Source organism: Chaetura pelagica, unplaced genomic scaffold (assembly GCF_000747805.2).
Source record: "Chaetura pelagica isolate M959 unplaced genomic scaffold, ChaPel_1.0 scaffold346, whole genome shotgun sequence".
In the NCBI taxonomy this organism is placed as follows: Eukaryota; Metazoa; Chordata; class Aves; order Apodiformes; family Apodidae; genus Chaetura; species Chaetura pelagica.
Window position 1 is genome coordinate 2933066 of NW_009953797.1, and position 14064 is coordinate 2947129.

At 38.0% G+C, this 14064-nt stretch overlaps 1 protein-coding gene across 1 annotated transcript in view; it reads right to left on the reverse strand.

The window, feature by feature from the left end:
• CHAT (choline O-acetyltransferase) overlaps nt 1-14061 on the reverse strand; it is a 28751-nt gene extending 14690 nt beyond the window's left edge. The window contains exons 1-6 of the mRNA XM_010001136.1: nt 13999-14061; nt 11723-11914; nt 9401-9519; nt 7930-7983; nt 5032-5212; nt 3939-4116 (exon numbers count right to left, since the gene is read on the reverse strand). Coding sequence (XP_009999438.1) covers nt 3939-4116; nt 5032-5212; nt 7930-7983; nt 9401-9519; nt 11723-11914; nt 13999-14061 — 787 coding nt within the window. The remainder of the gene's footprint in view (nt 1-3938; nt 4117-5031; nt 5213-7929; nt 7984-9400; nt 9520-11722; nt 11915-13998) is intronic.
• Between the last annotated feature and the right edge of the window lie 3 nt (nt 14062-14064).

Sequence of the window (14064 nt, forward strand, 5' to 3'; positions counted from 1 at the left end):
GGCCTGGACTAGGTTTATTGCCTACATGAGACAACATCTGTGGATGAGGTAATGAGGTTTAGTTTTTGGACGTGGTATTGCCAAAACCATGGGTTGCACACTCAGTTTTATTCCTATCACTAGTGTACTGCTGATAGTGGACTTTTTCTGGCTCTCTTTCTCTGTTTCTTTTCCCTCTTCTGTCAGACTTGCTTGTACAGGTGGACTAGAAATGCTATTTTTACATCATCCTCAGTGCTTTCCTCCCTATTAATGGTGTATTTATGCATTGCTTTTTTTTCTCAGTTTCTTTAACTGAGAAATATTATGAAGGTAAATTTTTGTTTCCTTCTGAGGGTCACTTTGAGGTGTAAGAAATATTTGTGAGCACTTAATACAGTTCTTAATTGAAAGGATAAAAGTGTGGAACCTATAATAAGAACTTGTGTTATTCAAAAGCATATAATTAATTGCTGTTAAATGCTTGTTAACAATATCAAAGAAAAAAGGGTTTTCAAATATAAACTTAAAATTCCTTCCATTATTAACAGATTAGTTTTCATCTGCTAGTTTTGCTACATTCTGGTGACAAAGTTTTTGTTTCAGATTTGAATTCAGATTGATTAAAACTTTAACGTCTGTACTAAGTTCAACAAATCTGTATTCAATTAGCCAAAATAATGGAAAAAAAGTAATATTAAAACATTCCAATTTGCCTTTGAAATATGGAGCCATTTCAAAATGTGCATATTTTTAATGCTTGCAAGTATGAAAAGTAGCTTGATCCTCTGGAAGAAGAGCATTTTTCAAAGTAAGAAAAAGTTTACCTTTGCAAAATGAGTAACACAGGCTAGTGAAGGGCCAGAAAAAGCCCCCAAACCATATGCTTGTTATCCTTAAGCTTTATTCTCCAGATGCTGTGTAGTTAAAAAAGAGCGTAAATATGCAAGAAATGAAAAAAGTTGCCAAGCGGAGAGGCAAGTGATAGTAGTGGCTGAGAAGGAAGAGAGGGAGCTGTGGCTTCTTACAGGTTGTGGTAAGGTACGTCTATTGCTGTCAGTCAGCTTCTGTGAGGGTGCATTGGCAGCCATGGGTCCAAGTGGTGGGGTGGCCAGCCTGACATGCAGACTGCATGAATGCCTAGCATGTTGTCCTCCCTCACCCACAGAAATACAGTCCTAGGAAAGGCACCTGGTATTCCTGCCAGCTCCTACACATGCTTGAGCCAGGAGATTGTAATTGATGGGGCATGCAGATAGTTCAAACTTTTTGCCAGTGATCTGTGCCATGTGAAACACTGTTGTCCCTATGAACTGTCTTAAACATTCAGAATCTTTATAAAGAAGATGACATGTCCTTGTCCTCTTGGCTGTAAAGCTCTTGTAATACCTGAAGCTTCCAGGACTGACCATAGTTGTATTAATTCCATTGATTGGGTACTCAGTGCAAAGGTTTAAAAGATTCTTGTGAATGGAAGTTGTCCTGTATACATCTGCTGCTGCTATTAGTGGACAGGCACCTTCAAGGAAAAACAGCTTGGAGAATGATTTACAAACTGCTCACAGCTTGCTAAGCGTTCTGTTTTATGTGGTCTGATAGGTTTATATGTATTTCATTGTGGCTGCTGCCCACATATCTTTGACAGATATGAAGCCCTTATTCTGACATACAGCTTCAGGGTACCTTGAGTCTAGGTATTAGAGTGAGTAAAATTAATCTCTGCTAGAAACAGAAATGTAGAGGAAAGATGCCCTTACAGAAAGAGACCTGTTCAGTGAGCTGATCAAGCACTGAAAAAATTATAATGTAAAGCAGGCAATGAATTGCACAAGAACTCATGAAACATGACTTATTTCCAGAAAGAGCTGAAATGGAGAAATATGAGAAGAAACCTAAAGTTCTGCAAGACATTTCTTGTCCTCCTTCCTTTCTAATGCACACAGTTGCATTGAATTGTCCAGCTAGCTTTTGGTTAGTTAGGATTTTTGTTTTGTTTGCTTTTTGTTTGTTTGTTTTGTTGTTGGGGTGTTAGGGTTTTTTGTTGTTGTTGTGTTTGTTTTATTTGTTTGTTTGGGTTTTTTAGTTGTTTCTTTTGTTTTAAAAGGAAAATAAGAGAAGACAGTTTTGAAATCAAATTCAGATATAGTATTGGACAGCAGCCCCTTTAGAGTAAGAATTCACTTCCTGTACTTAGGAGAATTAGTTAGTTCTGCTGCCTGAATGCATTCAAAATACTGAATGTGTTAATAAATTAGTGATGATTTGGTTTATTACAATTTCTTTGAAATTCTCACACCTAAAGACCTATCCTCTACTTGTAGGTCTGTGCAGGCCCATGTATCTCCTTCATAATCTCTGCAAAGCACTGCATACATCATCTTTGTCCTGAAGCATCCTCTCTTTCCTGCCCCTACAGAAGACCTGTGGAGTGACCCTTCCATCTCAAACTGCTTCACTAGAGGCTTTTGTCTTCCTCAGTTATTATTGCATGAACATTTCACCAGAGATAGGAAAGAAAAAAGGGCGTTAATAACAGTGTATCCATGTGTAACAGCAATGCATTATATAGAAGAGCTGTGTTAATACAAGTGGTCTAGATAGGATTCCTGCTTTGATTAGAAAAGGCTCACATCATGGTGCTGTGATATTTGCTAGTGCAGAATCAGGTTTTTTTCAGCTGCTTAAGTGAGTTGGTTTGCTTCTTCATTAAAATGAATATTTTGGCAAATGCCAGACAATCAAAAAACACTATAGAGATGGTTCTGCTAGTTTTTGTTGATTTCTCTTTTTTTCTTTAGAGTTATATAGGTTTACAAAGATGATCTTGATGCAGGTTTCAAGGTATTCACTGTTTTACTCAAAGTCATGGCATGAAAATAAATAAATAGGTGTTTATCTCAGTTTTCATTAAATTAAGGTATCTCTTTTTTTTTTTTTTTTTTTTCCTTTTTTAAAAGGAAAGATGAGGGGAGAGCCTGAAGATGTACCACATAATAATGCTGTAATAATGTCCAACACTGTGTGTCTGTGTGTTTGTCTATGAAAATATATTATTAGCACTGAAAGTCAGAAAAGAAAGGGGAAGATCATCCTTGGGGTGGTAGACAAATTTTTATGCTATCTGCAACTCTTGTATATTGCAGGGCATTGGTAAAACAGTAGTATTTTCTGTAGCATCGTTCAACTTGGGATAAAGAGATGAGTGACTTTTTTTTTTCAGGAGGGAAACATGAATACATAAGTAATCTAAGGTGTCAAAAAGAGTTTTTGCATCACTTAGCTTCAGGGTAAAAGATACAAGGTGTGAAGTGATAGAGGTGACTAATCCTACCCTTATTTTAAGCTTTCTCAAAGTCAGGCATTTGCTTTCAGACTCCAAGACAGATAAAGGCTGCCTGTTGTTGGAAGAGAGAGAGAGCTATCCCCAGATAATAACTGCTGTCACCTTTCTTAGATACTTACTGAAGATTCAGATGAATGCGGACTGGTACTTTCTATTTTTCTCTGTTGACTAGAGAGAGTACACAGCTAGATTCAATAGGTGTTTAGCTTGAAGATGCCTTTGTTAGATGGGACAAAAAAATGTCTAATAGTTGTCAAAAGCTAGGAGAATACATCATTCCTATTGTTACAAAATGGATGTGAAGAAAGAGACAAATCACAAACTTTGATGCAATGTAATTTATGTCATGAAAAACAGAATAGGTGAGAGCTATTTACATGGTGTAACAAGCACACATAGCCAAAGGGTCAAACCATATCTGCTGCTTCCCTGGTAACACGCATCTGAACCCTTACAGCTATTGAGTTTCCTCCTAGTAGAAAAATTTGGCAGTGAGGTTGCACATTCAGTCCTATATTTGATGTAATGTTCACTCCCAGCAAAGAAAGGTGATGATGGTGAGGATGAAGAGAAGGAAGATGATGAAGAACAGAAAGCTGGGGTTGCTGCTGCTAACCTTTCATAAGGATTGTCCTGGCCTCTGCCCACTCTGTTCTTCCATCTGTTGTCAGCAGGCCAATTGGAGGCAGCATTTCCTCTTCATTCTCTGCCATTTTGGCTATTTTTCGTAACTGAGTGAAAAGATCTCCTTCACTCAGTCGACGGAAATTAATGACAACATCCAAAACAAAAAACTGCAAAAAAATACAGAAGTCAGAACAGTCACAGATGCATTGGACCCTTAGTGGTCCAACATTTTGCTTTTGCCTGGGCAGGTGTTGAGGTGCAGAAGTCCTGCTTGGAGAGTCAGGCCTGCAGACAGTAGAGCACAAAATTGATGCCAGTTGCTATAAGGGACTTACACTGTGTATTGGGCTCAAATAAAACATGTTATTTGAATAAGTTTAAGAAACCCTGAAGAGATAAAATCAGAACTTATGTAAATAATTTCCATGGTAGTATTTGTTTAAAAATAACATACAAGATCTAGAGAACTTTTTGTTGAGATGAAGGGACCACTGGGATCTACCCCTCATTCCAAAGCGGCCTGCAGACACAGCTCCAGTACTACAAATAGTCAAGCTGGGCTATAAGGTGCTCTGCCCAGCTAATATACTCTGTTGCTTGACTGCATTTATTGGTTGGGGCAGATTCATTCTGATGCTTCAGTATTTCTTCCTGCACCTAAGCTAACTTCTTCAGGCATAACTTAGGACCCTCTGCATGGGATGGCAGCATGTGTGCCATGCATTGTGTGCCAATAGTTGACTGTCAAGAGAAAAGCATTTCCAGTGAATGCAGTCTAAGATTATTTTTTTCTTTGTGATTTCATCTCTGTTTAATAAACATTTTTGTTTGAATGAGAAAGGAAATGAATTCTGCAACATTCCTCCTTTCTGCATCACTGTACTTGGAACATAATGTGGGCTAAGAACAAAAATGCTGCAGAAGCATCTTTTGAAAATACTGACAGCGAATGCTTGGTATGAAGTGAGCTCATACATAGCACGCTAATTGTGTTTCTGGACAGTGATTAGATTAGGCTCTCTTGAGTGAATTTAAGCAAAATAAGAAATATAGAAAGGTATAAAGAAAGAACACTCATTTACCTGATTGTTACATGCAACAATGATGTGCTCTGGTTCTGGCATTACGCTGCTTTTCTGGGCCACGAGGGTATCTTTGGTATGTCCTGGAAGACGATAGGAAGAAAAGAGTCCATAGTATTGCTTCATACAGAGAGGATGACCGGACAGCTGTCCACGAGCAAAATCAACAGGTAAAGCATGGCTGGAGAGAGAGAAAGAGAAAAAGCCAGAGGAAAAGAGGGGAGAGAGGGAAGAAAGAGACAGAAAGGAAAAGAAATCTAATCTGTCCTTTGTTCTGTTACAATTAGATCAGGTATAACATAAATTGAATAATAAAATGAGATTACAGTATAAGGGAAATAGATGAATTCTCATACCAAAGTTAAATACATCATTCCTGGCAGCTTCATGCATACTCATTAAGCAATTGCATTATCATCTAGCAGAAACTAAAAGAATAGCAGGTCACAAGCAACTTCGCAATGTGTATGGGAAGCCTGCCTAGATGGGACCCCAGAAGCTTGCCAGGACAGAAGTCAGCAGAACAGCTGGGAAAAGACAGCACTTAAAAAAAACCCACAACGACAAAAAAAACCCTATTCCTGATATTTGCTACAAAACACAGTGGCCCTGTACTGTGTGGAGTGGTAAAAGAGCATGAGAGAGGGCCTTGCCTGATGAACAGGAAGGCTTGGGGCCACACTGAGGGCATTCCAGTTTTCCAAAGGCTCATTTATGTGCTAATCCTTACTTAGACCTATGGGGGACTAAGTGCTGAAAACCTACTAAAAGGCATCTTTTGTGGCCAGAAAAAAAAACACAACAAACCAAGTTATCACAGTTATGATTATGGATTGTAAAATATCCCTCTGACAATGCATCAGGAAATAATGGTGCTGTCACTTGAGGGAGGCTGCAGAGACCACAGGAGGAAGAGTATCTTGTGGTGCACAGGTTTTCCCTCAGCAAAAGATGACCAAGCTTTCAGCTTGCCCAGGAAAGGCAAAGAAGCACACAAGGAGAGTTACTGTCACACAGCTGATACACAGTAATGTTTCATACTAGTTAATCTTGTTTCACTGTCTCTTTAGAACTGTTGCAGTTCTAAACCAGGGACAGTCACTTCTGCTCCTGGCTCTCAAATCCTCTGTTATCACTTATTTCCTTGTATAGGTGCTTTTTATTTTTATTTTTTTTTTCCTTTATCAGTAAACCAGGTAATTAGTGTTCATCTTCTCTCACATTTTGCATAATGCAGAAATTCCTTTATATTTAACAAAATTTTAAAGAGAATATTGATCAAAAAGGATGGAATAGCATGGAAGATTTAGGTAAGACAATCTGTAATTACAGCAGTTAAGAAAGGGGTTATTAAGTCTAAATGATGGCACCAGAAAATCTTGTAATGGTTTAGGAGATGTCTGTCTCAGATTTTCTAACTAATTTAAAAATGGTAGGCTTTGTTTGAAATATTTAGTGCTGGCAAATGAATGGAATATCTGTCCAGTTAAAACTAAATGTTTGGGTTTCGGCTGAAATATTATGCATCTGCATGTGGGATAGTCCCAGGGAAACCAGCAGTATACTTTGTAACAGCAAGAAAGAACTGAAAATGTTACAATTATTCTGTCCTCATAATTATACAGAATGGGTGATAAGCAACCAGTAATAAGAACATGAGGACACAGTAGTGAGGATTTAAATTATTATTGATCTAAGGCAAGCAGATCTGATCACAAGGAGTCTTTGGATTTAGAGTAGCAAGGCCAAAATAATAATTTCAATTATCCTTTGAACAACATAGTTTCTTTATGTCGTCTCAGATTCTGTCTCGTAGAAATGCAGCAAACTATATTAGCATGCAGTAATACTTCACAGCATGCCAGCACTGGTGTATGCAGTTACATGGCATATCTTGGGCAAAAGCACATGTCCGTAAATAAATACCTCTTCTGTAGTTTCTAAGTAGTTGTCAGACTTTTGAAGTTAAAAATTAAACAGCCTCTTCCTCTTTCTTTTATTTAATTGATAATTTAATTGATAATTGATAATTCTTTTATCTAATTGATGATAGGGACTTTATTGTTTGATTACGGACTTTGCCTTCCTCATCCAAATAAGTATTGGTTAAAGCATATCAAATAGGGTTCTTTTATTTCCAGAAAGGAAAATGACCCCTTCCCTACTATGGTGCAGTTGCTGTTCTGCTTGGCTCTCCACTGTTTCTGATTCTTTGGTGAGCAGAAATTTCTGCAGTAAACTTGGAACATACTAGGTGGGGTTAAGAAGTGCTATGTAAAATGCTGTTATGAGCTACCTCATAGATGACTTAAAGAATAACTCATTTTCCCTGTGTTTATATACAGAAAATAACAATGGCATAAGTAACTACTTATGTTTAGTAGCCAATTAACCTGCCTATCTGTGGTGAGGCTTCCTTCTCCTGGTGTGGGGTACCTTCTTTCTTTTTTGGGGGGAGGGAGACAGGAGGACTGAGGTTCTAACTGGAGGGTGCAATACATGGAGGGGTGCTTCACCCTGGCAGATGTCTGATGCCAGGGAAGATGTGCAGTCTGTGTAACAGCAGTGCTGTTGCTCTTTGGGTGCGGGGAACACAGACTTCCTGGTGTGGTCTCCGTATCTCTGTTAGACAGATTGTGTATGTACACAGTACTACGTGTGCTGGAATGATGACTACCAGACATCAAAAAGGATCCTTCTCCAACCTGTTAGATTGCAGAAATAAAGCAGAAAATGCATAAGAAATTGCTGAAGCACTTGCCCTGAAGCATGCTGGAGCCCCAGCCCTCCCAAATGGTGGAGAGGTGCAATGCAGCCTGACTTTGTGCATATTAAAGCACCCTTAAATCAGAAGCCCTGTGAATACTCAAGCAGCAGCTCTCCTTCCAAGCTACTTACGTGTCCAGTAAAGCTTTATAGTCTTGCACTCCTGAAATGAGATTGGCGGCAAACCTGCAAGTAGCAGATAGAAGTGATTATATCAGTCTTTTGTCATTTGGCAACACTGGGCTGTTTCTGAGAGACAGAGGAGAGCCTGAATGATAGATGACACAACACAAAGAGAGAAAGTCTTCTGGCTTGGCAAGGACCCCTTTTTCCCCCACCCAAAACCTAAATTAATTAATGTCAAGAGAAATATGGAATCCTAGAGATGGTCCCTTCAAATGGTTAAACAGACTACCACAGGAGGAAGCCTGACAGCATTTATTTAGAGAATGGGAGCAGAAATAGAATATTTAATAGAATCCTTAACATGAGTTTCAATATCAGTACTCATAAGCTGTCCCATTTATTAAAGTACTTCCTGTCCTAAGCAGATATCCTTCCACAGAGCTGCAGACAGGTGTACTATTTCTTGACACTGTCCATCTGTACTGTGTCTGAATGGGAGGGTCTGAGAAAAATATCTTCTTGCTAAAGCAGGTGCATTAGAAAATGCAAAGTGGAGGTTTTTCAAAAGGTGTGTGCACAGTGAACTTACTTAGTAATTAATGGAAGAATTTATAGTTATATTAAAAAAAAAAATAGACTGGCTGTCTATGCAAAATGTTAAAATAACACACATCAGCCTCAAGGTTCTGTCTGTTTTATAATAGCATAAATTCACATGCAGTTAATTCTTTCTGTAATGAGCAGCTGGAGAGTGCTAAAAGCAAAGAGGAAAATTGAGCTATATGAAGGTAGATTTGATTTGGTTTACTGTTTTAAAAAGAGAATATGTTTTGGCAAAGGCTGAAGGATGGAATCCTTTTTTTAAGGGTGTCTGGAGATGTATATTCTGTGCTTGGCTACTTTCTTACCTTTTCAGATTTTAAATTATTGTAATTGCCCACAATAGCTCAAAGGAGAAAGGTCAGTTCAGGGCTGGGAAGAACAAGCCTGAAAGGAAGCAGTGTTCTTGGGGAGGAATGATTTCTCATTCTTCGATCCCCTGTGCTCCTAGTGCCCTTTCAGGGCACCAGAAAGCAACAAGCATGGCCATTTCAGTTTGCAGGGTGGCTATAGGTCACAGTTATGGCGTGTTAAAGATTGTTTTCCTTTAAACAATGTGTCAGAAATTGCTATTTTTTTCCATCACAAAATGGTTCACTTGAATTATACAACAAAAAGCTTTGCAAATATTCCTTTAAAAGTTATAAATCCCATTACAATTTTTTTTCATGCAATAATGTAACAGTAATGACACTTTCATGTCTGAATATCAGTAGGAGTAACCCCAGAAATACTGTCCTCAGTCAGCAGGCCTAGTAGGAAATAATTTAATGGTTACAGCCCTTAGTTCTTAATGAAAGATGATTGTCTTTTTGCATAAGCAGTATATTTAAAATAGCTTTCATTTACCAAAAGCTGCAAAGTTGTAGTACATTACCTCAGCTGGTCATTTACATCCTTGAAACACTGATGAGCAAAGATAATTGCTGGGCTGGAATTGACTGGGAGAGCTAGCCGGTTGTTGAGGTACATGTCATCCAGCCAGTAGTTAAACACCTAAGGGAAGAGAACATGAAATCTTAAAGCTATGAAGAACACATGGAAAGGTAGTCTGGATATGAGGGAAGAGAGCTCGGTGTTCCTGGTGTCAGACGTGGGCTCTGATTAATGGAGCTGCTGAGCATTTTCTTTCTGGGCTTTGTGACCTCAGCTCAGCTGAAATCAGCCACAATTCCATAATCCTGTTTTTCAGTCAATGGCAATTTACAGTGTGTTCCAGTAAAAAGTAAACAAGCTCTGTATTGTGGTGGCTTGGGTATTTTATTGCTTGCTTTTCTCTACAATAAAAAATATTTTAGTTCAACATCCTAACTGCTGATGCTTGAATAGTGAAAGGATGTATTTAAGATGGACAGAGTTTTACTAGTGATGGCTTTCTTCAGAGGGCTTCAACTATTTGTCAATGATGCCAAGGTGCTCTGCTGTTAGCCATCAGATACTGTCCTACAGTAAGACAGAGTGGGAAAATAATATCCCAAGCTTAATGGTTCAGTCGTGAAGATACTGGCATGTGGCTAGGGCCCCTGGAGAATTTCCTCTGTGTCCACTGTCAAAAATGTAGATTGGTGATGCTTGACCCAGACAGACATATTGAATTTCTAACCATTTTTATGGAAAACAGAAATGTATGCTAATCGTATTTCTTTATATCTGAGCAGAGTTTGAAGAATCATTATTTGGAAAATGGAGATTTTTATACAAAGGTCTTTCTGAGTTTAGAGGGCATGCTTTGCATATAGGAACTATAAACAACAATGAAATTATGCAGAAATAACTATGAAGGCATGCATCAGTTGAAAAAGTTTTCCTCTGAGATATTTAATTGCTGTTAGAACAGATGCTTCCCCCACAGTCTCTGGAGTCTTCAGGAGAACAGGCTAGAGCTGTATACCCAGGAAGTTAAGATTCAAAAGAAAAATCTTCTAGTTTATAATAAGAATTGTATTTAATTTTAATAATCAGTGTTTCAGTTGAGACACTTCAGAAAATGCTGATAGATCCTTCCTGTATAATTGTCATGATGTAAGTGGTGAAATGAAGAGCGGTTTCCTGGAACACTATTTGTTATCAGGAACACTATTTAAGCAATTGCTAATTTAGCCACCAAAACCATGATGTTATATGTAAGAATAACAAAATGAGGTTGGGTGGCATTTAGTGAATCCCTCAGACTATGTCAACAAGTCGCTCAGAAATTAAGCACTGCTTTTAAATTAAAAGCACTGCCAGTACTGTAGCCTTTCTTGCTGACTAACAGCAATGTGATGGAGCTTTCTTTCAGGTCACACAACTGAAAAGTTAAGGGAGAACCACACTTAACCGACATCAGTAGCAAGCCTGCAGGATTTCACTATATCTCTGAAACCATTCAGTGTCTCTCTTCCTTGCTGGGATGGAAAGTCTTCAATAAAATAAATGTTCCTAGTTTTCAGGTGCCATATTCTAATATGTTTAATGCAGGCAGGATGAACTGTGACTTTGTGGAATGATAAAATCTATTTTATCTATGGCTTATTTAATTTTCCTGCCTCAGGAAGCAGAAAGCTGGACTTTTTAAAAGGTTGAGGTCTCAGCATGGTCTGTGTGGTGTGTGTCTATATATATATATATATGTATATATATATATGTATACATGTGTGTCTATTCGGCAAAGTAAATACTTCTGGGTAACTACATTGGTATGCTGTGACAATGAATTGCAAATAATAGTTTAATTTGAAAGGAGTAATTACTATCCTAACGTATGCAATTTCAGAATAATTTGACTGGATCAGAGCTTTGGCTAGATGGGTATGCAAGGCACTTTTTATAGCTTTATCAGAAAGCATTTTTCATTTTGATAAAAACTCTAAATCTTGTTATTAAAGGGAAAGGAAGAAATTGCATCCTATTTGGTCTATATAGTGCTTCCTACAGGTAGAGCTAACAGTTGTGTGCATGCACTTAAGGTACATAAATTCCTTAATTCATGTCAACAAACTAGTGATCTGAAAACATAATAATGACATAGATTTTGACATAATTTGAAAATTCTGGCCTAATATGTCAGAAATATTAATTCCTTTTGGTGGAATCTGATGTGACCCCTGTTTGCATTAACCCACAAAGAAGGAACTGATCATATAGAGAACATCACAAAGAGTTTATAAATGAGTACCACCCAACATCACAATAATTTTTCTCATCTGCATTTGCTTACCCAGTTCGTTGTCTTTTCCCTTCTTTCCTCAAGGATTTCCTGCAAGGATTCCCCCAGGCCTCCTGCAATTCCAAATTTCTCCACTATGACCTTGGTCTTTATAAATTGCTCCTCTGGCACCAAGTGTTTCATGCACTGTAGGTACCTGTGTAAGGTCTGTTGCAGTGGTGGGACTGGAAGTTTTGGCACTGCCTGATCATTGTAAAAAAAAACCAAAAAACAAAACAAAAAAAAACAGTGATTCTTGTTGTTCCCAAACTGTTCTCTTTCATTTAAAATTAATTAATTCTGTTGGTGATTAATATATTGCAACCCTTTTAAAATCTATTTATGCTGTTTTATCAGTTGAGATGCCTGACTACTGCAAATGTAATTAAGGCATTTTGGTGGAATTTCATTGGGTCTTAAAGTGCTTGGAATTTAGGACACAACATGATACTGAAGCAGTGGTACCTCTCAGTAGCTCTATTTGTTGGCCGTTAGCCAATGAGGTTTTCAAATGGATACATCAGGAAATTAGTGGAAAACAGGAGAATATTCCTTGGTAAACAATCTAGAAATCCTAGGACAAAGAGTCAGACAGGCATGATACAAGCATATAGTCTGATCTGTACTCTAGGAAATCTTCAGATACCTTACAGCATAATAAAATACTGCAGTATGAGAAGGTATTTAATTAGTAAAGAAGTGCATTGAGCTTTTGATCAGTAAAACTGTGGGTTAATGCTTGTCTCATGTATAACTGTTTATTAGATTGCAGGAATAGAAAAGCTGCACGTCTACCTGTTTATTAGCACTGATTACACACAATCCTCAATAAACCTGTGTTTCACTCTGCCAAAACTCTGCTGTTGGCCAGTCTTGAACCCCCCTAAAAGGCTTGAATAAACATTTCTGCTTATCCAGGTTTTATTCTGTTTTAAGCAAGAAGTCAGTAGTATCTGGGAAGAGAACAATCTCATGCAATCCATGCAATTATACCTGCTTTCTTTTTTAATGTAGAACTAACCAAGTGAAGTGTTATTAGTAATGTAAAAGCCAGAGGAATTATGGGGACAGTGGGAAAATCAAACAAGGAAGTAATCCATAAAAGACTGGGAAATTACAAGAGGCCATGATGCTCTAAGCATGGTTCCTTGGGGAGCTAGACATGTCTACCATTTGAGAAATGGTCATCTAATTCAGCTGTGCTTGTCTATTAGTGATTAGTGTAGACCATAAACTTTAAGGGAGTTTATTTCTCTAATTTTATTTTATCCTGTCTCCTAAAGCAGGTAAAGTTCAGAATTTTTTACTAGTTCCTGATGTAATAGACATTTCCACACAATCATGGGACTATAGCATGATTTTTGGCTGGAAGAGATGTCAGTCACCTAGTCCCACCTGCTGCTCAGAGCAAGGCTAGCTGCAAACTCCTTTGCTAATGCATGCAGGGAGGAAGGGAATGGAGGAAGTGGTCTGAACAGAAGGTAAGGAGTGGGTGTCCTCTGAGCTCAAATTCCAGCTCTGCCTTTTGACATCCACAGGAAAGTCAGTGCTACATTAGGTTTCCTGACCTAGAAGCATAAGATTTTAGCTACTAATAAAAAGTGTCATAGGATAACCCACTATTAATGGAAATGCAAATCCAATTTAGCCTTTAATTCACCCTGGATCCTCAGAAATAAAAGAATGGCAGTTCTACAGTTTCAAGTGATGTTTAGTCAGTGCACTGGCTGTCACTGATTTTTTGGTCAGTGGAAATAAGTATGCCAGACAGTACTACTTTTTGATATCTGGCTTTGGCCCTATCTTTTTGGGTAAGGCTACTGTACAGTTTATGACTCTGGTTAAGAAAAAAAGCCCAAGAGGTTGACTACTTATAGGCACACACATTTGGCAACTTTTAAACCAGCTTGAGCATTAATCATATATAATAGTTTGATAGTTTGGTACTATTAAGAAATGATTACATGCCATCTCTGACTGTGTAGCAATGCATCTGCTGTTGTGTAATAATATTTTGCTTACTGGAACACTTCATGGGACTTTGGGAGGAGAAGTGTGTTTGGATACGAGAAGTACTAACGTTAGATCAAAGTTGCTGATTATAAATTGCTGCAGGTTAAGTGGTGTTCCCTGAAATGAAGAAATCGGCACTGGAACAAGAGCTTGGTTTACAATTACTATTTTCATATATGTTAATTTACAGCATTAAAAGCTGTTAAGTCATTGAGCTTCAACCATTCCTTTTCCCCTCTTTTTTTCTTTTTGTTTTCCCAAAAGCAGTCACTTACTGTCTCATCTTTAGTGCATATATCTTTTTCTTTCTTCTGCATGTTTTTTTCTAGGACAGGCATTCC